Below are 23,526 nucleotides of genomic sequence, written 5' to 3' on the forward strand. Positions count from 1 at the left end.
AATAATTTAACAGGAGGTCATGTTATTAGGTAGAGAAAAAAAAAGACATTTGTATTTCAGACTGCATGTACTGTCTGAGAATAAAGGAGGAAGAAAAATAAGCATGAAGATGCCTGAAGCTACTTTGCAAGGAGGAAAAAAAGCCCTGACAGAAAGTGGATGAAAGAGAGGGAATACGGGAATAAGATTCTGAAAAAAACACACAAAAGCATTTATTTCACTTCCAGGCTAAAGCAATATTGTTTAGTGAACACTACTAAAAAGTTCTTTTTTCTCATTGTAAGTTGTGGAATCACTTAATCAGAATAATTCAAGTTGGAAGGGACCTTAAGAAGTCATTTCCACCTTATGCTCAAAGCTAGATTTATTATGAGGGTTTTATCCAAATGAGTCCTAAAAATCCCCAAAAAAGAGGCATCTCACCTTTTCGGACACCTTTTCCATTGTTTGACTGTCCTCGTGAGGAAAATTCTTTTCTTTTTATCCAGCACAAATTTCTAGCTTCACTTTAGGTGCATTGCCCCTCATTCTCACACCACGCCACCAGGAGAGCCTGGCTCCATCTTTCTTACAAGCTCCTCATAAGCACTGTCAGGCTGCTACTAGGTTTCCCCTGTGAATGGCCCGGCTAGATGGTGACAGTGGGGGGGTGACAGTCCCCCTTTTCCAGGGCTCTGCAGAATCTCAGCTACCAGTGGCACTGGGTTACTTCATTTGATGTTACACTCCCCGAGTCTCAGAGTCCCAGGCAATGAGCTGGGGGCAAACAACAGCTTATAAAGGGGGGCAGGTCTCAAGGGAGGATACAATGCAAGAACTGTGGGTGGAACACAAGGCAGGGAATACAAGGGAGGAAAACTGCTTGGGACAGGAGGGGTTAACAGCTGGATGTGGAGGAAGGAGGGAGGAAGGGGTTTGAAACTTGGCAGAAAAATAGCTAAATAGCAAAGATATAAGACACCTGGCTCAAGTGAATAACAAAGGCAGGTCTGTCCCCCTCTAAAACAGGGGGAGAAAAAACCCCAAAAGGACAAATCAAACAACAACCTGCAAAATAAAAACACAATACAACACCCTGGAGACGCCTCTTGCCTGGCCTAACAAGCCCAGCTCCCTCAGCTACTGCCCCAGGACAAGTTCTTCAACTCCCTGAGTATTTTGACAGCTCTCTGCTCAATTTTCACCGTTTAGCTCTACTGTCCTTGTATTTGAAGTATCCAAAGACAGATACAGATGTGCTCTGATGAATACTGAATTCCTTAATCTCCTGGGTGTGCTGTTAATACAGCCCAAGAAACTGCTGACAGTATTTGCTGCCAGGTTACAGTGCTGGTTTATGTTCATCTTTTTGCCCCCACCCCGGCTTCCCAGGCTGTGCTCAGCACTGCTGCTTCCCAGCCAGCTGGTCCCAGTCCATATCCTTGGGAAATTCAAAGTATAGAGCAATATAAGTCACACCACTGGAGGTCATCCAGTCAAACTTCTCAAAAGCAGGGGTAACCTCAAGCTTGGGTGAAGTGGCATCTATCATCTACACCAGAAACTCACAAATTATATGCAAAAAGCAATCCAGTCAGTTCTAAATTCTATTTGTAAAGAAGTCTTTCCAACACTATGATTATTATTCTTATTTTCCAAGCACATCATGACCAATAAAAGCTGGTACTATAAAAAGATAAAGAGACAGCAGCTGCAAAATATAATGGAACCACTCAAAAATAATTATTTTATAATGGCAAGGACAGGGAAAGTGAAGGATTTTAGTGAAACATGTATTAGAGAGAGTAACCAGACTCAGGCTCATTTCTGTTGCACTGGGAAGCAAATGCAAATTTAAGGCAGCTTTTGAGCACAACCATGAATAGAAGGAAAACCTTCAGAGTAGATAAAAATGATGCTCTGGAAGTGACCACACAACAATGATTCTCCAGATTTCTCTCCCAAGCTCAGCATGTTTTCATAGTGAGGTTGCTCATGCCTCTCAAAGCTCTGGAAAGACTATTGAAGACAGTACAACACAGGACCCCACAGGAGCAGGCAGCAAGGCAGGCAGGAGATGCAGAGATGAGCAGTCCCTGTCCCCAACAGCAGAACTCTGCAGTGGGATGTCGCAAAGCACACACACTGGGCTGTCAAGACCTGTCACTAACCCCCACATGTGGTCACCTTGTACCTTTGCCTTGACTGATGAGGTGAGGGGCTGCCTCATTCACTCCTTCACACACCTTCTCACATCTTCTGCAGAATCAGAGCTGCATTTCCCTCAGCAGGAAGTATAACAGGCACTTCTATGTGGTTTCTAGTACTGCAAAATATGATATGCCAGCAAACGTGTGAAAGGGCTATGACTAAGAATAAGTCATATCAATAAGAATAATTTAGCATTTAAAATTGGGATATTCTGTTGTATATAGACTTTTACCAGCCAGCTGGTTTTTTCAGCAACATAAACTTAAGATAAGTGTCTGATTTTAAATCCTTTCCTCTGTAAAGTAAATGAAATTTTTCTGTTGTTAAAAGGGAAAAAAATTCTTTTTACTCACCAATTTTTTTTATCTTTTATCCAAACTGCTTGGATAATACTGTAGTGCAGAAGAAAATGACATAGGAATCTGAATCTTGCAACAGAAAACTGAGAGTGAGTTCTACAAACTACTTAAGTTACTTATAATAAAGAGAAGAGAAACATTTCGACATTATTATTGTTATTACTACTATAGACTTATAGTTAGAATTCTAAAAATTAGGCTCTAATTGTAGCATACTGGTTCTGCCATAGAACTAGTATAGAGCTATAAAAGTACAAATACAAGAGTTTTCCCCTATAAAAGAGTAATGTATCTGTTCACTGCCTTTTAAGTATCTTCTGTTCACATTTCATTCTCCACTAAAAATAAATGAAAGAGAACATGTATCACACAAAAGATCTGGCAATACTCATGTATCTACTACCATCTGCTGACAAACAGCATTATTTGCTTTATCTTAGTCAGTCTTAAAGAAACAACTCCTATTTCCCTATAGGAAAGTTTCTGCTAATGCTACAGTGGCTGACAGTAACAGCCACATGAATTTTTAATTCAACATGTTGTAGCCATGGTAAGCCAATGATTTCTTATCCACCCACTTTGTCTGCATCACAGATTCACCACTGACCAGCATATTCCACTCGTATAGTTAGTGACTGCATCCTGCATTCATTGAAGCCCTTCACCTACTGCAGACAATTTCTGAACTCAATTGCACTACTGAGCAATTATAAAAAACTCATTCCTCATTTACAAAACACAAACATTTATTATTAGCCATAAGATTGTCCATACAAGTCACAGACTGGGTCAGGTTGGAAGAGACCACAGTGGGTTACCTGGTCCAACCACCATGCTCAAGCAGGGTCACCCTACAGCACACTGCACAGGATTGTGTCCAGATGGCTCTTGAATATCCCAGGGAGGGAAACTCCACAGCCTCTCTGGGCAATCTGTGCCAGGGCTTGATTACCCACACAGTAAAGAAGTTCTTCCTCATCTTCAGGTGGAACTTGCTGTGCATCAGTTTCTGCCCATTGCCTCCTGTCCTCTTGCTGACCAGAGCCTGGCATCTTCCTTCACACAGTGACATTGATGAGGTTCCCTCTCAGCCATCTCTTCTGGAGGTTGAACAGGCCCAGCTCCTTCAGCCTTGCCTCATAAAAGAGATGTTCCAGTCCCTTAATCATCCTTGTAGCCCTCCATTGGACCCACTCCAGGTGCTCCATGTCTCTCTTGTACCGAGGAGCCCAGAACTGGACACAGCGCTGCAGATGTGCCTCACCAGGGCTGAGTAGAAGGACAGGATCACGTCCTGTGACCTGCTGGCAAGGCTCTTGCCAATGCACCCCAGGATACCTTTGGCCTTCTTGGCCACGAGGACACACCACTGGTTCATGAGCAGCTTGTTGGCCACCAAGAACCCCTGGTCCTTCTCCACAGAGCTGCTTCCCAGCAGATCAGACCCCAGCCCATACAGATCCACGTTATTCCAGTCTTGTTTTCCAATCTACAGTGTGGGATAAAAATATCTTTTTTCCCCTAGTCTTGATTTTAAGACAATAATGGTAGTAGAAATTAGAGCCTTTCTAACACCTTACATAATTTTACAACACTTCAAGTGAAAGCCTTGATTAGCCTCCAGATACTATTTTTGTTGAGAAAAAGACTAACAAAAACCTAAAGCAAAAAAAACTAAAAAAAAAAAAAAATCCTTGGTTTCGAGTATCTCATCTTAAATAGCAGAAGTGTGACAGTGAAGAGAGACCAGGTCACTCTGATGACCCATATCTGGCTATATGGTAAACTAAATTAAAAGAGTATCTGAAATACTTACTTATACATGCATTTCAAAACATTTGAGAAAAAAAAGCCAAAGCTTCACATCTGATAAGCTGAAATGTCAGGAAAAAATCAATGAAAGCAGAATATGGAAATATATACTAAAACAGTGTTTGTTCAACAGATTCAATTCTTTAGATTAGATTTGGATTTGTTAAGAATCTGAGTTTGAAATGCTCTTTATGTGGTAAGTTTTAAGAATAGTTGGTTCTTACAAACCTAGTAAGTAAATGCAATTATAAATTAGAGGTTTAACCTGTCTCTTGTTCCCTTTCCACTATAGTATTTTAAATTTTTTTCAACTTCCAAAGTTAAGAAATGTGTCCTTAAGCTCTGCTGTAGTGGCGATAACAGGAGGGGGCCCCGCTGCCCCTCGTGGTGGGCGAGCGGGTCACGGTGGGCTTGGCTTGAAGTGTTTTTCATTTGACTTCAGTTCCTGTCTGGAGAGCTCAAAGAACTCCCAGCTGGGCTTGAAGCTCTTTTTTTCTGGCACTTCCATCGCTAAAGGCCATCCTGGCTGTTGCTGACAGGAGACCAAAAGCTAACACCGACCAGTGCTGGGCCACCGACCCACAGCTCCGAGCCCAGCGGCGGCACCCCTGAGGGCGGACGGGGACATCGGCGGCCTCCCGACGTCAAAGGCTCAAAACGCGACCAGAGCTCCTTCGCCGCTCCGGAGAGCCAGGGCTGCTCCTGTCGGCCACCCTCAGGAGAAAGAGCCGCCGGGGTGTGCGGAGTTACCGCACGCCGTGCTCCCATCCGCGGGACCATGGGCGGTCCCCTCGCCTCGGGGAAGGAGGAGCCGCCCCGGGCCCCACCGCCCCCTTCCCGCCATCGCCTGCAGGGGAAGCGGCGGCCGCCCGAGTCTCGCGAGAGCCGGCGCTGCCGCCGCCATGGAGCCGCCGTTGCGCGGCCCGCCGGGGCTGTCGGACGTGCTGGCGGTGAGGCGGAGCGGGGCCGCCCGGGAGAGCGGGGCTGTCCGGCGGGGAGGGGGGAGGCCTTGCTGGGGGCGTGCTCCTTGCCGAGCCTCGTACGGGAGGCTGCGGGGTGCGGTCTGTGACCGACACCGGCCGTGTTCAGTCGCTGTGGCCGCCCATTCTCCCGGCGCTGCCTGACCCGCTTTCCCTCTGCCCGCAGAGCACGGACTGGTCCGAGCCCTGGCTGCTGGGGCTGGCGGCCTTCCACCTGCTCTGCTTCCTCCTGACGTGCGCGTCCCTGCAGCACCGCCGGGTGCAGGTCGGGCACTTCCTCTGCATGGGTGAGTGCACGGGCACACCGTGCGCCGCCGGGCTCCAGAGCAGTGCCTGCAGGCTCGTATTTCTCCGCTGGCAGTGCATGTGTCTGTCGATGATAATCTGCTATAGAACCTGCTATGACCTAAAAATACGTATTTCTTTTGTTTCCAAGAAAATGTGTGAAGTAGTGACTTAAAGCTCTGGCCTTGGTGAGGAAGTGGGATGAGTAAGGTTACTGCATGGTCATTGCCGTATGTATCGCAGCTTCCCAATGAAGCGTTCTGTGCTGAAGAAGCAGAAGAGAAGTCGACTGAGAGCCAGCAGTTGCTTTGTACTTTGCCTTATTCTAATGGTGCAGTTCGGTGAATACGGTCATCTTTAGTTTCTGAAGCAAGTTCACTATATGCCGTACTGACAGCCGTGATAATGGCATGAGGAAGAGCAAGACTGGCTTGCACACTGCAGTAACAACTTGTGTTAGCCCAGGGTTTATCAGCCTGAGAGTCCACGGTGGCCTTGCCAAGCAGTCATGGCTGACTGGCAGAACACATACTAGCTTTGGTTTAAGATTATATGGATTTGGATTAGATGATGGATTATGAGCAGTTTATTTTTAAAGAAATATCAAGTCTAATTTTTTTTTTCATTTATAGTGGGCTTAGTGTACTGTGCTGAATATATCAATGAATTAGCAGCTATGAATTGGAGGTAAATGTTTTCACTTTCATTTTTTGAATAAAACTACTGTACAACGTAGTTATCATATACTTTTAAGAAATAATGATAGCATGCATTTATTGTACTGCTTAAAATCTGTTTATGTGTGTGCTTGTAAACTAACTGGTCAAAGAACTGAGAGAAGAGTGCTATGGTTAAGAGGAAAAGAATGTAAACTGTGGTGGGTTTTTTTTTTGTGGGTTTTGGTTTTTTGTTTGTGGTTTGTTTTTGTTTTTTGTATTTAGCAGCTGAAGTTGAGAACCACTTTTCAAAAATACCACTGCTGCTTTATATACTTACTTTTATGTATAACAAGCATTAACGTTTGCCTTTTTTACTAAATGTGTATACCAGAATTAATCCAATGGTTTATTTTGATATTTTGAGCATTGATTTAATCTTTCACTAATGCCCCTGAAAGTTGTGTGTTTGACACCACTTTATGCTGGCATCTAATTGTAGTCATTATGTTTCACTTCAGGCATATGTGACTTAATTACAGCTTTGTTACATTTATTATTTTTGTTACATTTTCTAATATGAGTAAGCAAAATACCCAAAAGCATTTCAGAATAAGCGTGATTTGTGATGCACTCTTGTAGTCAGTCATGTTAGCTTTTACGCAGTAAAACTGTAAAGAAGAGAAAGACTGATATTAATATTCATAACTGAACAAGTATCAACTGCCTCTTTTTTTTTCTGACTTAATACAGTAGAATGCTGGCCTGTGCTTGGTGATCTCAAGATGTGGGATGATGTGTACAAGTGTCCATGTAGAATTGCTGCTGGGAAAGTTGAATCTGTGAGCTACACTGAATAAAGCTTTGTCTTTCATTTTCTTTTTCTTTCTTTCAGGCTCTTTTCTAAATACCAATACTTTGATTCCAGAGGAATGTTTATTTCACTTGTATTTTCAGCACCACTGCTGGTGAATACTATTATAATTGTGGTATGTATGTGTTCATTCATACAGATGCTTTCATTAAATAAGTAAAGTATATGGATTGGTTGAATTTAATAATTTACTTTCTTTTCAGGTCACCTGGGTTTACAGAACTTTGAATGTAATGACTGAATTAAAGATGCTACAGCAGAGAAGGAAAGCAGAAAAAGAGAAAAAGAAGTGAAAGTGCCAAACCTTTTCTTTCTTCAGTTGTAAAAATGCCTGTCTGGGTAATCAGTCCTTCTGTGTGGGTACGCAGGGACAGAAGTATTTTTGTGTCTGGTGTCAAGAGGTCTTTATAATTGTGGCTGTGGACGTTGAGGTGAAAGCAGGTATCTACAGTACATTTGAATTGGCTGTGGAATTATGAAATCAGTCTTAACAAGTCTTTGTGCCCTTCAGTGTATGATTGTTTTCCTCCATGACCAAGGCTGTTTGTATTGATGAGATACAATCTTCCAGTTTCCATTTGCCTGTGTATTTTTTTACTGTGTCTTTATTCTGTGCTTAACAAGTATCAGTTATTCTGCTGCTTAAGCCAATTGGATCTGTGTTGTGAATTACAGTAAATGAGAGATTTTATTCAGAATAACTCAGGAATCCATGCTTCTGTGAAGCACTTCACTTCTTTATAAATCAAGTTTCATACTTCCTATGTGTACTGTGTGCCAGTGGCATTTTATAAATAAAACAATCCACTCACTGTATCTTAAATTGAGTTAATTTGTATTCATTTTTAATAATACTTTTTCCTTCTTTTTTCCCCCATTAAAATTCCCCAGTTTAATTTGTGTAAATAATTCAAAATTAATCTCTGCATTTCTTTCAATTTATACTTCATGTTTTTAAGGCTTCTGGATAAATACATTTTTTAAAACTGGATGAAAATTTGATCGTTTTATGCTTCTTTGTAGAACAGAAAGGAAGGGTAATGTTATGTGCAGTTTTGTTCCCTTTCTAATGCTTTTTTTAAATAAATGAAAATTAATAATAGTTAAAATTAAGAAGTCTTTAGTTTCACTTCAAGTAGCCTGTTTTTATTGAATTAAGGTAATTTGAGAAGGGGTATGGACACAGTGGAGACTGTCCATATTTAGTAAAAGTTGTATCTTTGTCTGGAGATGTGCAATTCTGTCTAAAATAGGTGTCATTTAAGACAGGAAAGGTGATCTACAAAACTGATCTTATACTAATGTGAAAAACATTTGGGTACAGAATTGCAGAGCACTAGTAAGTTTATAAGCTAAGGAAGTATTTGGGAAATGAATTTTAATTACTTGAATTAAAGTAATTCACAAGAGTGGAGATAGGGACTTGAGGAAGAGAGCAGGTGCATGTCATACACAGTTTCAAATTTCTTCAACAGGGACAAAGTGAAACTCTACTGAGAGGGCAGTGAAGTGTTAGTGTTGGATCCATTTCTTTATGTTTCTCATGCCTCTTTAGCATTCCCTTACCCACTCATTGCTCTATCCACAGCTGCTGGCAGCTAGGCTATTTTATATTAGCAAACTTAATAGATGCAGGTTGGTTTGTTGTCCCATTCTGACAGTTCTCCTGTGACTCTTGGTGCAGTGTTGGGTGCTGTCAACTGTATGGAGAAATCTCAAGTGGTCTGGTAGAAATCTCAAGTGGTCTGGTAGACCAAGGAACAGACCTTTTTGATTTCATATGCACATGATGTTGTCCTCCGAGGCTGGTTTATAAAAGTTCAGCCTTGCTCCTACAATTTGATGGGGAGAGTTGCAATTTTCACACATTGCCCTAAGCATGACCACTCAAGTGTTGTGCTCCTGACTTTCCTGTAATCAGCACACAATTGTTTTATTATTACACACTTGAAGCTATAATACTTCATAAGGAGATACCACCTGTTACCAAGTAACCTTTGTTTCACAGTAAGTGAGGAGGTTCAGAGCAGCTGAGCAACAAGTCTTGCAGTGGAAAACAGTGTGCCTTATGTAGCACATCCAAGGCAAATTTTCTCCAAATAGTTTGCTATTTTGCCTATCTTCTGTGTGATATTGGTAAAAAGATGGATAATGCTTGGTTTCAAAAGCATGAAGGCATTCCTTTGTGTTCCAGAAGTATTGCTTTATGAAAGCATAAACATCTCCAAATTAAAAAATTGTATCAGTATTTTTTTTGAAGGATGAGCGTCTCAAAATTGCAAGTTTAAAGCTTTCCTTGATTCCTGGAACTACAATAAAGTAAATCTAACAGATGAGATAAATTTTCACAAACGCAAAAATGTGGTTTCCATATATCACAAAAACACGTGGGTTGAAGGGGACCTTGAATATCATCTAGTTCTGACCCACCGCCCATGGTCAGGGATTCCACCCACTAGACTGGATGGCCAAAGACCCAATCTTACATGGCCTTGAACACTGCCAGGTTGCAGCATCCACAGCTTCTCTGAGCAACTAGGGCTCAGGCATTTTGTGAGGAAGACTTTCCTCCTAACAACTAATCTAAATCTGCCCTCTTTTAGTTGAAAGCTGATCTCCTTTGTTCTATCACTATATGTCCTTGTAGAAAGCTGCTCCCACTCTTTTGTAAGCACCCTGTAAATACTGAAAAGCTGCAACCAGGTCTCCTTGGAGTTTTCCTTCTCCAGGCTGAAGTGTCATCTCTAGATGACACTCCTTCCTTCTTCGTGTCACCTGCACCACTCAGCTTTGTGTCATCTGCAAACTTGCTGAGGTTGCACTGGATCTCACTCGGTTATTTTGAAGCACTAAAGGGCACCAATGCCAAGACTAGGGCTCCGAGGGACACCACTTGTCACTGGCTTCCACCTGGATGTCAGTAATTGACTACAATCCTCTGCTTGTGTCCATCCAGCCAGTTTCTTGTCCCCAGAATTGTTCACACTTCATGTCTCCCCATTTCAGTGATGACAATGGGTGGGACTGATCACAGGCCTTGCACAAGTCTATTTTCATGACATCTGTCAGTTGATTGTTGCAGTCACTCCATCATAAAAGGCCACTGGGTGGGTCAGGCAGGATTTGCCCTTAGTGAAGTCTTTTTGGCTGTCTTGGATGACTTTCTTGTCTTGCATGGGCCTGTGTGTTTGTGAGAAAAATAGTCCCATTTTCTACATTTCAGAAAGACTCAAATTTGTCTGTGATCTCCTCTACCTAAACTTGCCTAAGAAACACTAAGTTTAAGAGTGAAGTTGTTTGTTGTTTTATTTTGTTTTTGTTTTTGCTTTTTTTTAAGTAGGTGTCATAAACCATAAGAGAAACCATCAGTAAGTGAAGCATGACTTCTTTTCATCATGAGTCTGGAGGCCTACTTGCTGTCCTACCAAAATAATTACATCATGTTCCGCCTGCTTAAAATTTGTTTGTGTAAGTGAAGGGGAGCCAAATGTTTAAGACTGGTGGAATACCTTTGCTTTTAATTGGGAAACCTGAATTTAGGTTCCCTATGAAAGAGCCAGTTTATTTCCTTTCCAAACATACATCCAGAAAATTGGTAGCTGCTCAACTGACGAGACAGAGGTGATTTGTTACTGGTCTGTGTATCTCAAAAGCAGCGACTCAGATTTTCAGCCTACCATGACAGCGCTGGTGTCAGCTTTATGAAAAACATTACAAGGGAGAAAGTAATATTAAATCTGGCAACTTTGTCTTAGTAGTAATTTTGTTGCACTGTGAAATAATGATAATCTGTGAAAAGACAAATTATCAGAAATTAATTGGCAAATTTGCTAGAGTTTGAGGTTGGCCTAGTTTCCTCGGAAAAAGTAGTAACTGAGATGAGTTTCCAAAAATGAGAACTTACAATGCTCTCTTTTTCCATATCCACTGAAATATCATATTCTTAATGTAGGATGTATTTTAGCTTCATTTTGGTCCAACGAATCTCATGATAGCAGATAAAATGGAACAGATTCAATAAGGATTTTAAATGTCTCTTCCTCAACAGTATTTCCTAGCTTTGTAGATACATTGATATCCATCTCCAATAAAAAACTCACCTGTCTCCAAAAGGCACAGAAGGACACTGAATTGAGGTCTTCTACATCCTTGGGTGTATAAACAAAGAACTTTGGAGTACAGTCTTAGTGCTTTTCAACAGCCAGGTCTTGAAAGGAGGGATCTACTTTAGAAAAGTTGTGTTTGAGTTAGATAATGATCTGCTGGGGCTGTGAATCCCAAATGGAGCAAGAGTTTACAAAGATTGCTGTGTGGGTGTTGAGAATCATAAGCTCCATTTTTGTAGGAACTGAGATTTTCAGGAAAAAGAGGAGTAGTGATTCTCTGTCTGAACAAGATATAATACAGTTTAGTGTAGGAAATGTTCTATTTCTTCACATACAGCTAAACATTTGTGCATACTTTTATTGTAAGCTTGATTAAATGTTCTGGATACAATCCTGTAGAATGTGCTCTTGGGTGACCCTGCTTGAGCAAGGAAGTTGGCCAAGGTGACTCTTTGTGATCCCTTCCAATGTGACCCATTCTGTGATTCCGTAATTTTTCAGTTCAGGTGGATACAGCATTTTTCTAATTATTATATCTAAATATGTCTTTTTTTTGTTTAGGGAACACAAACACTCTGTATATTTCTCTACTGAAATATTTTTTAATATTTTAAAATAAGTTTGAAATATTTTAATGTGTTTCAACTAAATAAAAGTATTGATGTTTTTCTGTCCATCGGGGAAGAGATCACTGCAGGCAACCAAACTCACCGCTGGATGTCACTGTCTCACAGGCAAAAGCTGACTAAAACCTTTCCTTTTGAGAGGGTTCGGTAGCACTTTCCAACATAGCTTCATAAATAGTGCAGCATTTTGGAATGACCAGGAAGCCTTGGACTGTAGCCTCTGAAAGCATAAACTGTTACCTGAGCTCTAAGATACATCTTGAGCCACTTACAGGTGTTTCTTGAAACTCTTGCTTTTTACATTTAAAAGGAGCAGTGATGACGTACATATACATTTCCAGTAGCAGAAAATATATATGTGTTTTAAAATTTCTTAATGAATCAAGAAAAGAAATACCCTATTCGCTCATACCTACATTTCATGAGGAGGATTCTGTCTTCAACCAATAAAAAAGTAATATAACCACAAAAAATAATGTCCTTGTTATGTGACAGCTGGCAGTCATTTACAGTCATGATTGAGGTTCTCAGAAGTCACTTCAGACTTTCTCCACCACCTGGCAAACAGTGCTTTGGAGTGTTCAGAGGTTTTGTGACTCCCTTTGAGAAGGTCTATGTGCAGTGTTCTCCACTTGATGTTCTCCTTTGTGTACCAGGCTTTGAGCCTGGTGTTTTTATCTTTACTGTTCATCCGAGTTCTATGTTCCACATACCACCTGTTGAAGAATATAGACTTAAAATTTGAATGGACTTTGTCCCACTTCCTCACAGCATTCACATTCACATATCAACAGTTAGGCAATTACAACGCAACATGCTTGAGAAATACCAGCCTCCTAAGTCAAACCTGATGTGTTTTTTGGACCTCTGTTTTATAATCTATCTTCTTCTAACTAGTTCCTCTGAATTGTGGCCATACTTACTCCACTGTTTTGCTGTAATACCAGAACAGCGTTGTACTGAATGGAAAATATCTCAGGGGACTCCAAAGGAAGGCCTCCTATTTCCTATATTTGTGTATATTTTTCATATAAATATGAACTGTAGGAACCTTTCTCATATAGATTCGGAGACGTAATGAAGCCAGGAAAGGAGCTGTAACTGGTAATACGCTACTCTGCTACAAGCACTGATTTTAAGTGGTCTCACTGAAATCATGGTCCTGTTTTCTTTGGCACTGTCTAAAGTTAGAACCGATTGAAACTAACAGGACAGGATGAAATGTATTGCTTCTTTCATCTCAAAATGTCATAATTAACAAGGCATTCAGCAGAACTGATTGAAAAAAGGCACATGCCTTAAAATGGACTGGTTCCAAATGTCATTTGCGATAGACTTCTTAATCCAGCCCTGAATCAAAGAAATATGATCTTTGTACCTTTCTTCCCTTCTGTTGCATCAAGAAGAGTTTGCATAGTGACCCAGGGGGAGGCAGAATGACATTCAGCTGTACAAAGAGGTGTTGAGGATAGGGACTCATCTGTCAGTATTAGAACTGTGTAATAAACACACCTGAGTAGTTTCAATCAGTGGAGGAGGATGTGAGGTTTTTCATATAATCAGAACCAATACACCTTGATCTTAAAGAACACTTAAGCTTGGGAGGTTTTTAATAGGATATGAACCATTTAGATCCATAACTGTAAGAGTAATGTCTTTGATAAAATACTCGTCACCTTGATTTAGGGATTAGTGAGAGGAATCAGCTTCCTATAGCTGTTCTGGAGAGAATGTGATTTGTAATGTCTGTCCTCAAGCAAAAGCAACACAAAAATCAGGAAGCTGATTTGCTAAACAAATAGCATGGAAGCTTCTGGCTCTTTATTGCAAAGTATTTTCTAGCAGAATACAGAGAACTGTAAGATTTTAGTTGTTTAAATACATTCAATCCACAGCAGTGTTGAAAAATGGGCTTAGAGACAGATTTAATGGTTTTACTTAAGGGTGTTGGATTTGTATGTTAATTGATAGTAAGAGCTTTTTTAAGTAATCACAGGCTGTTTTTTTAAGTCCCAGAATCAACACAAACAAAACAGTTCAATTTTATCTTTATTGTTTTTTCAATGTCCTTAAGTCCTACATTCAACAATTAATTCTACAGTAATTACCAAAAAGTGAGACACAAAATCCATCTGATTAAAAAGAGCTAACTTATAAAAAAGGCTTATGAGACTGATTTCTTTCTAGAAAATTGCTTTATTGATTTTTGCCATCAAAAATTCAAATAGATTAGTAAATACTGTATGTTATACAAGTTTTCTGCTTCCACCATGTTGTAGGAAGAACAAATGTAAAATGCAAAATTACCTGACTGGATGTGAGCAGACAATGGCAGTTATAATGGTATGTGATGCCATGTAATTCTCTTTGAAGTAGAAGTAAAAATATTTCCAAATATTATTAAATAGTGGTCCTTCAGAAGCTGATTTGTCAGTAACTTTGATACTTACAAAAAATAACTTGAAAATGTACAGAAAACAGATTATACATGAGCTGTGGTTCCCTAAACCAGAACTTGCATGAAGTCTGTAAAAAGTTTGGCAAGTTTTAATTTGAATGAAATATACTGAAAATACTAATTTATACATTTATGTCAAAAGAAAAAATAAGTTCTTCTCCAAGCTCTGAAGAAACTGACAGGATGACAGATTATTCTCAGCTGGAACAGACCCACAAGCATCATCAAGTCCATTGAAATTTTGTAGAATTATAGAATGCTTGCATTGGAAGAGTCTTTGAACCTAATTCCAACCCCACTGCCATGGGCAGGGATGCTGCTCACTAGACTGGGTTACTCAGAGCACCATCCAACCTGGCCTTGGAAACTCCCAGGGGTAGGACATCCACAGCTTCTCTGGAAAACCTGTCCCAGTGTCTTACCATCCTCAAAGTGGAGAATTTCTTCCTAATGTCTGATGTAAACCTACTCTCTTTCAGTTTGAAGTCATTCCCCCTTGTCCTGTCACTACACGCCCTTGTCAAAGTCTCTCTCCAGGTCTCTTGAAGGTCCCCTCCAGGTACTGGAAGGTGCTCCAAGGTCTCACCAGAATCTTCTCTTCTCCAGGCTGAACAACCACAAGTCTCTCAGCCTTTTTCAATTTATGACTTCATGACTTCAATGTTAATAGAAATCATCCAAAATGACACACAGTCGTAAGTGGAGTGAAATACATTGGAGTCTTTCAGATTGCTTTTTGTGGTACAAATTTCAAATCATATCAATGTATTTATAACGTTAAATTAAGTAAATTAATGCAGCTAAAGACAACTTGCCATGGTTCTATGATGATCAGGAAATATAAACGCCAAATAAGATAAAAATACTAAGGGGGGAAAAAAGGATATTATCATCAGGTTTTTTGTCTGACTTCTTCTTTAATTCTTGTGTATGTTAATATATACCAATATGATAGATTCCAGCCTGCTATAGCTCAGAAATGTTACCAAAAATCCTTTCAATTGAAAAATTGAGACCTTGTCCTCTCTAATAAAAGAAATCTTCTTTTAAAAGTGGAATCTTTGCACAAAATGTTGAATGAAAAAGCTGAAAGTTTGAGAATTGCATTAGATTTATTATTCTATTATTATTATTATTACTAGTATTTATTTTACCTAGCAAGTGAGAGGTTAAAATATCGAAATATCATACTCAATTAAACAACACCAAAGCCTTCTGGCTTCATTGTATGTATGCTCATTAGGTATAGACATATTAATTCAATTCCAATTAGCAACAATCATTGTCATTCAGTACCATTAACTATGATCATTACTATAGAAGATACCCTTTTAGAGTCGTCATCTTATTTAAACTTAACCCAGTAGTGTGAGGTACTATAGCTGTATTAAATCATCAAAAATAAAAGATCAAGTGGTATAATTGTTTCAATTAAATACAAATCTGGCCATACTCTGTCTTGGCTAGAAAGTGATCAGTTTGCTTTGTAACCCTTAGAGGGCTCCATTGCTATGTAGGACTGGAAAATAAACCAATTTTGTCATCTTAACAAATTCTGACATCTACTGTAATTTAATTTAGGCCTTATATTAACTTTGTTTACACAGGTTTAACTGTGTACAGGATCTTCCAATCTGGTTAAAAGGTCTGATGACGTAGATTTAGGATTGTGAGATGAAGGAGGACGCCTACAATGCTGTTATGTGTTGTTTTACTGGAATTAGTATCAAATATGTGAGAAGATTCTCAGTTCTCAAATTTCAAAAACATGAAGACTCCTCTAAAGGCAAACAACTAAAGCATGACTTTATAATTTCTCATGATTTTCTGAATGCTTCACTGTCCATTCAGAATGTCTGTGTGTAAATTACAGCATTACAGTAATTTTCTCTTTATCAGCTTGAAGCAGGGTGTTGCCTCCAAACAACTTCTTTGCCCTCTTATGGGCAAAGAAGCATAAGGTACTTCCTTTTTTCCTTCCAGGGGATTCAGGTGTGAATCAGCTCCTTTCTAGAGGCACAAAACTGGCTAAAACTAACGACAGCTCTAGCAAAGGGCTAGCACCACAAATAAGAAGTGTTTGCTGTGAAAGAGAAGAAAGAGCATGGATGTGGTAACAGTGATCTTTCATCCATGTTTCACCTGTTTAGAAGATGCTCTTTTAAAGGCCAAAGTGGAGGCTTCCACAGTAACTGAGACGTCAGAGACCTTGAAGGACAATTGCAGCCTCACAGACTGCTCCTGTCAGATGACATGCTCAGCAAAAGGGAGGAGGTTTGAAATGGAATTCCTGTACAGAAACAAATCTGGCATGTAGAGAAACAGATCTGGGGGAAATGCAGCATTGAACTTAAATGTGCTTTTGTTTGTTTAAAGTAATTTTTTTTTAATCTGATGTTTGGAAGGAATTGTTAAGAAAAACCAAACCATAAGCAGAGGAAAAATACATGAAAGAGAAAAACACAAGGTGAAAGATTTTCTGGTAGTGGTAGTGGTGGATATAGGAGAGCAGCCATCTGGGACAAGGAAAAGAGAAAACATCTATGTGAAGGAAAATAGAAATGGACAGTGAAGTGAAAAGAGATGTTTCTTACAGCCTGCAAGCTTTTTCAGGGGAAAGATAGCATATTTCTTGCTTCAAAATCCTCCACAAGAGCTCATGTGAGAGGGACCCAAATTATGTTGTGCATGTAACCTGGAAACTCTTCTAAACCTATCAAATCATGGCTATGAAAACTCTTTTTCAGAAATAGCAAGCAAAAACTTAAAAATAGGTCAGTGCTGAGAGTTAAAAGCCACTAAACCTCAAGCACTGCCTCTAGCACCCTGCTGAAGAGGGAGATTGACCACAAGATATTACTCCTTGTTCCTTTATTCTTTGGATTAGGGCGTGCTTTACAAGTCAAAAGGCTTCCCTCATCTCAGTTCACCTAGAGCCTGAAGACAGTAGCCATGACCATTTCAACACACAAATCTGGCACCCTTGTCTTAGCCAGGATCAATATGGTGCTGTGCATTTTCATATTCACCTGATCTGAGCCCACCAAAGCAAAACATCTGCCAACACAGTCCCTTCCTCAATTGCCTTTCCCTTATCACAGGAATGGGAAGTCCTGTCTTGCTCCACCCAGAAAGCCCTAATGGGTTTCTTTCAACAAGCCATGCTCTAATCTACAGATTCAGTATCAGGAGACAACTTCAGAAGGCCTCTGGTTGACCCTGTATCCTGGAGAATCTAAATGATCTCCCAATAGAAAAAGGAAAACCCACCTTACTAATATTCTCTCATAGTCTTGGTGATAATGGATTCTATAAACAAAAAAGTATCTTTATGAATACGAATTTTTATTCTTGAAGGTGTTCATGTTCCAAGAGAAGAGAAAAATAAAATAGGTATCTTGGCAAGAATCGATGTTAAGAGTACAAAACCAAAATTTTATGCCATCTTAATTAAAAGTATTTGTCTAATACTTATAAAATTCCTATCTAAAATACAAAAAAAAATGTTTTAAAAGTTAAATGAATGAATTACTTTTGTGGTAGTAGGGATAGAATAGTTTAAGGTAAAAATATGTATGGGATGTAGTGAAGTTCCAACAAATTTAAAAGAAATAGGCAGGAAGGAAGGAAAATTATTGCATGAATCATACTCCCTTGGGTAACAGTGTCAGCAGACTTGAAATCATCATGTTGCATAGGACAAACAGATGAGCAAATTGATGAGTAACTGACAAAAACTTTTTTTTCCTGAACACTGAACTGGCAAACAGCTCTTTTTATATAATAAAGATGTGAGGCAATCACTACCATCTCTCTGAAAGTCAGAGCTATAAAGAGGGATATAAAGGAGCAGATGCTGTGTTATGATAATGCCCTAACAAATGACTGCAGTAGCAGCCGTGCTACTGCAAAATGCTTCCTCGCAGACCTATTCAATCAGAGAGGATAGACTTTGCTCTTACTACTTTAAAGCAGGTATTTATGGCATGGTTTAGCCCATCGGGCTTGTTTCAGTTCTATATACCCTGTGGCTCACATTTTTTAAACGTAAGGGTTTGAATTTAAGCTGACCTCTCGGTGTGTCCAGGCTTGCTCCTCTGCTGGGCAGTTTGAGAGCCAGCACATAAGCACTTTGGATAACTGAGGAGTATAGAAAGGCCTTAGGCTGATGGCACAGACCAGTATTTTTTAAAACACTCTGAAACTTCCTTTTTTTAGTGTCTGTCTCAGTGTGATCTCTCAAGTTTAGTTTTTTTAATTCTTTCTGGGTTAGGCAGAGAGGTAATGGATCCGATATATTTCACTCTGCAAGTTTGTATTGATTGTCCCTACATTAAAGTGATGCCAGCAATTCCCTTCCTCAAGCAGCACTTCAGTTAACCCAGGAAAGTCTCTGCACAGAACTAGCAGTAAGTTATTAGAACAAAATTATAATATTAATATGAAAAAAATAACCATATAAAGAAATAATTTGCCAAAGCATTAGGAGAGAAATTCCTACAAGGAACACGATGGACACTGAAGAGAAACAGAAGACAGTAGACACCAGAGGGGAGCCAGTGGGAATACTCCCTTTTTTCTTCTTACTTTTCTGAAAACTTAGTATTTTCCTCTCAAATGAGATTTACAGCTTGAAAATACTGATAAGCGCTGCACTACAGCAAGGTTTCACTCCACCTCATGTCTCCTAAACATTGCACATTATGCAGTGTGTGAACTGCAGTTATGATTTCCCAAACTGTAGTTTAGGAACCAAAGATAAAAGGTTCCCAAAACGTGTGTGAGAGCAGTTATAGCCACTCTGCAATGTGATAGTATGCTCTCAGTACCTGGGGTGGAAATACAAATAGTAAGGTAGGAGCAAGATAGAAAATAAATGTAATCTATGTAGCTAAAATTCTAAATTAAAAAAAAAATTAAAAAGTCAAAATGATAATTGGTAACAAAATTAGACCTCTTGGCTACAAAGGAGGGCCACAAAAATGATCAGAGGGTTGGAGCACCTCTGTAATGCCCCTCCCCACTCAGAGGTTTTAGGGGAAGATCATTTGATGCACTCTGGCAGTGCACAGGAGTACCAACAAAAATTCTCAGGAGCTCCTATAACAAATCAGTCATTAACCCACAGAGGGTTAATATCTTTTTCCCCATTAACCCTTTCTGAGAGCTGCCTTGACTTTCTTACAGAGGAAACCTTTCAACAGGTCTGGGTTATACCAGAAAACCTTTCAGCAGATCTGATGGGCTCTGGCCCTCTGAGAGGAGGAAGATTTTAGCAGTGGGGAGCTGTAGAGATCAGGTGTATCCCAGGTTACCATGCTCTTCTGCCAGAGATTTTGGAATCGGCCAAAAATCAGTTATCCTTTTTCTGACATTTCGGCTGTTTTCCCCATGGAAAAACGTCCTCACCACTTCTCACAGAGTAGAGAGAAGTGTGTGGAGAAGCCAAATTTATCATCAGAATTTACTCGGCACAGCACGAAGGAGAAACAAAAACTCTCAGGAGGTTCAATGGCAGTGGGGAGTGTGATTGTGAGGAATTTGGATGCTAAAGAACTCATCTTTGTTCATACAGATTCCTGTGCAGTTCTTAAGGGATGCACTGAGTGGTTCCCTTTTTGGGACCAGAACCAAGACCTCACCCTCTGTTTATCCTTGTTTGTACTTTAGGACAGTGGTTGTGACTTGGGCTTTCTGTAGACATTCCCAAGCAGGGAACTCCACCTTCCAGGTGAGATTACATTCTCATTGAAGCAAAGAAAGAAATCAAGGAAGCTCACATACTGCTATCTCTCTTGATTTTGAGTTCATCTCAGGATTTTATGCCCTGACATCCTACTTTTCAGGCAGAAATAATTATCTCTTACCCTTATTAGAGTTCAGGGTTATCTACTTCATTTATAAATAAATTAGAAACCTGTTATACACTGTTATGCATGTTGTCTATACAATACTATCATTATTCAACATTAGAACTCCACTTGTCTTTTCACTGTGTAGGTTATGTTTCTTTATTTTTCACCAAGATAAAAATAATTGATTTATAAAGATAGATTGTGATATTCTTGTTCTCAGGCCTAAGGAAGGAATAATTAATAAAATAAAGATTCTTTTGGTCCAGACCAAATCCATTCCAGTGTTGTGTCTCTATGGCAAATAGCAGTTACTTTCTGAAGCTTATAGAAAAAGAATCATATGTCCTGGCATCCCACCACACATCACCTGGTGAGTTTTGCAGTGGGACAACCTGAGAGGAACACAGCTGTTAAATAGCCTTTGATGCCCTCTCTTTCCTCATACAAATGCCATAATTTCAATGAATGCTTCAGAGTAAATTCAATGATGTGCTCTTCTTGGGGCTATAAGGATATTCACTCACTTCTGTGAGAGGCAGAAAAGCCGTAGTTCACATTTTCTTTGGAAGATGGACAGAACCCAATGAGTATTTATATACCCATTTACAACCTGCTGGAAGGCATGGGTCAAGTCCAAACTTACTGAGTTGGGTTTTTTAACTTATCAAAAATTTTAGTAGCAATAGTGCTAATTTGGTTGAAATTCTTCAGCATTTTACAAGCTTTTAATGACTCCAGGTCAACTCTGAGAGCAAAGTACATAAATAATGTGATTTTGATAACATGTTCCAAATAACTGGACTATCTTGTCCCTGTTTAAAATGATAGGTGGATGCCAATCTGATTTGCTACCTTTAATCTTGGCAAACTCCATGGGAATGAATAATGTGTCTACTTTCTTGTCCTCCTAAGTGGGGGCAAATGGGACTTTTTGGGGGTTTTTTTTGAGAAATTATATATTGATAATCTTGGAACTGATATTTTGGGGGATTTTTTGGTTCGTTGAGTTGGATTGTTTTTTTGGAATAAGCTCTTTTGATTAACATTTTTGTTGGTAAAGGTTTCTCAAGTCTAAGCGGAAACTGCTGACCATGATGATCAGACAGAAAGAGATGGAGAGAAGCTCCTGGTAAATCACAGCTTTAGGAATGGGACCTTCATTTAGAAAGTGATTTAACTAGACTCAGTCACAGTTCTGGCCTGGATAAGGCATGACCTTGAGGCTCACCACAGTGGAATGTTCTTACCAGCAGCCTCTTGGATCTTCTTGGGCAGCCTGTTCCTTCTATCTCCTGTCACGGCCCAAGAGAGAGAGCTCAGATATTAGACAGGGAAAAGCCTGGTTCAAGTCCAACCTGCTGGGACAAGGTGCACCTGCACTCATGCCTCTTGCATCTCTCCAGCCTTGCCAAACGGGCTAGAAACCAAAATACTCTGGAATGACGCTCTCTATTCTATTTTGTCTTGCCTGTAAATGTTAATAAAAGAGATATATTTTGGAAATGCTCTAAGGAACACTTGACTAAATCTGTACTCATACTGGATATAGATGGACAGTTTTTTATTTTGATTACTAAAATAACAGAAAGAGAAATCACTGAGAAATGTGCTTAAAAATTAGTAACATTAGTTTATATAGTTCATAATATTTGGGCTAAAACCAAGAAATCTTTGAAACAAGATGCCAAAAGATACAGTAGCAACAATTCAGTTAAAGTTATGCTATTTTTTCAAAAGATTGATGTAAAATTTTAAGGGGAAAAAAATGCTGCAAAATGATTGGGTATTTGCATAATTTTTAAAAATAATCTTCTTTCCTGATTATAATTATTCATGTACATGGGAAATTATAAGATAATGAATGTTATTATGTACAGTAAAAATAACTACATGCATATGGTAAGGAAGGACTATTGCTAATCCTTTTGTAACAGCTTACATGATCATTATTCTTGCATTTGTTGATAGGTTTTTCCTGCTTAACTGTTGAAAACATTTTAGTAGTGTATGGTGGCGTTTCTCCAGGTCTACATAATATTGTTTTCTTGCTGCAAGAGGGAAAATTTACATTAAGTTTCATATATAGTAATTGACATTTATAGTGCATGTGGGATTGATTACTTTAGCACACGAGAAAGCTAGAGTCTTAAAATATACAGAATATCATCATTTTCCTACACATTATTTACTCTGTGCTATTAAATGCTCCACTGTTGGTCAGTTTCAATATTTTTAATGTTTGAATGTCTGCTATGAGAATAGCAAAAACTTTACATATAAAGTCTCAATGCACAGGTGTTTCTGAATGTCCATCAATGTTGTATGTATTGCTGTGTTATTGTTTCAACTTGCATCAGTCCCACTGTGAAATTTTGCCTGAAGCTCTGGCAAAGACATTGGCAGTAAAGGTATTATGAAAAACTAATGAATTTTTAAGGCTCATAATTTTGATCTGAATAGGTATATTACAGTTGTTACAAATTCTGAGCCACTTTTCCTGAACAAAATTATGTCTGAAATTAGCCAGATCATTTTTCTGGGGGAAAAAAAAAAAAAAAAAGAAAGTTGGATTGGGATTTTGTGCACTATTTTGACTCTTAGAATTGCTCAAACTTTGATGTTTTTTCCAGAAACCTGAAAGCAAAATTGTATAGTACACATCAAAAATTGTAAAATTAAGACAAGATTTTTTTCAATGTGAAAGCTTCTACTAACATTACCTTGAAAGTTCTCATTTCCTTTAACTATAAAAAGTGGAGCAGTTTAGCTCACAGCTTTTAGGTCAAAGTTATGCCTAAAATTGTCTTACAGTTTGAGGGCAAAACCTGAGGGAGACTTTAGCTGTATTCCTCAGGAGGGGCTTTGCTTAGGCACTGAAGGGAGCACCAGCCTCAGTAAAGCATAAGATTTCCCCCATTTGTTCTCTGACTACATATGCATTTCATGTGTGTGTGTGTCCCAGTCTCATTCTATCCTCAACATTCTGACTGTGAAATTCAGGTAGCCTTATCTTGAAAATTGAAAGGAATCAGATAACAAAATTATAGACAAGTAGTTAACTGAAGTTTCACATTGTCATGTTGGAAACACAGATGTTTGAAATGTGATGACAGAGAAGGCCACAGCCACACTATTAAATACAGCACCATTGAAGGCAGGGTGAGAAAGACACTTTCTCAGTGTCCTCTCAGTGGGTGCAGCATAGAAGGAGTTGTCTTCAGGTCCTATCAGACACTGTTCTTGCTCTTCCTGCTAGCTGGGAAGAGAAGTAGCACACCCACAGTGTATGAACTCCTGGTGGGCAGCAAGTACTGCAGGACTACAA

General features: G+C 39.3%; 1 protein-coding gene across 1 annotated transcript; it reads left to right on the plus strand.

The window, feature by feature from the left end:
* Nucleotides 1-5,221: 5,221 nt before the first annotated feature.
* TMEM18 (transmembrane protein 18) lies at nt 5,222-7,972 on the plus strand. Its single transcript, XM_084201608.1, has 5 exons — nt 5,222-5,311; nt 5,508-5,628; nt 6,259-6,313; nt 7,178-7,271; nt 7,360-7,972. The coding sequence occupies exons 1-5, from the start codon at nt 5,264-5,266 to the stop codon at nt 7,447-7,449; spliced, it is 408 nt and encodes a 135-aa protein (XP_084057734.1). The 5' UTR covers nt 5,222-5,263; the 3' UTR covers nt 7,450-7,972.
* The last annotated feature ends 15,554 nt before the right edge of the window (nt 7,973-23,526 follow it).

This window comes from Fringilla coelebs (assembly GCF_963513975.1).
Source record: "Fringilla coelebs genome assembly, chromosome: 3".
Lineage (NCBI taxonomy): Eukaryota > Metazoa > Chordata > Aves > Passeriformes > Fringillidae > Fringilla > Fringilla coelebs.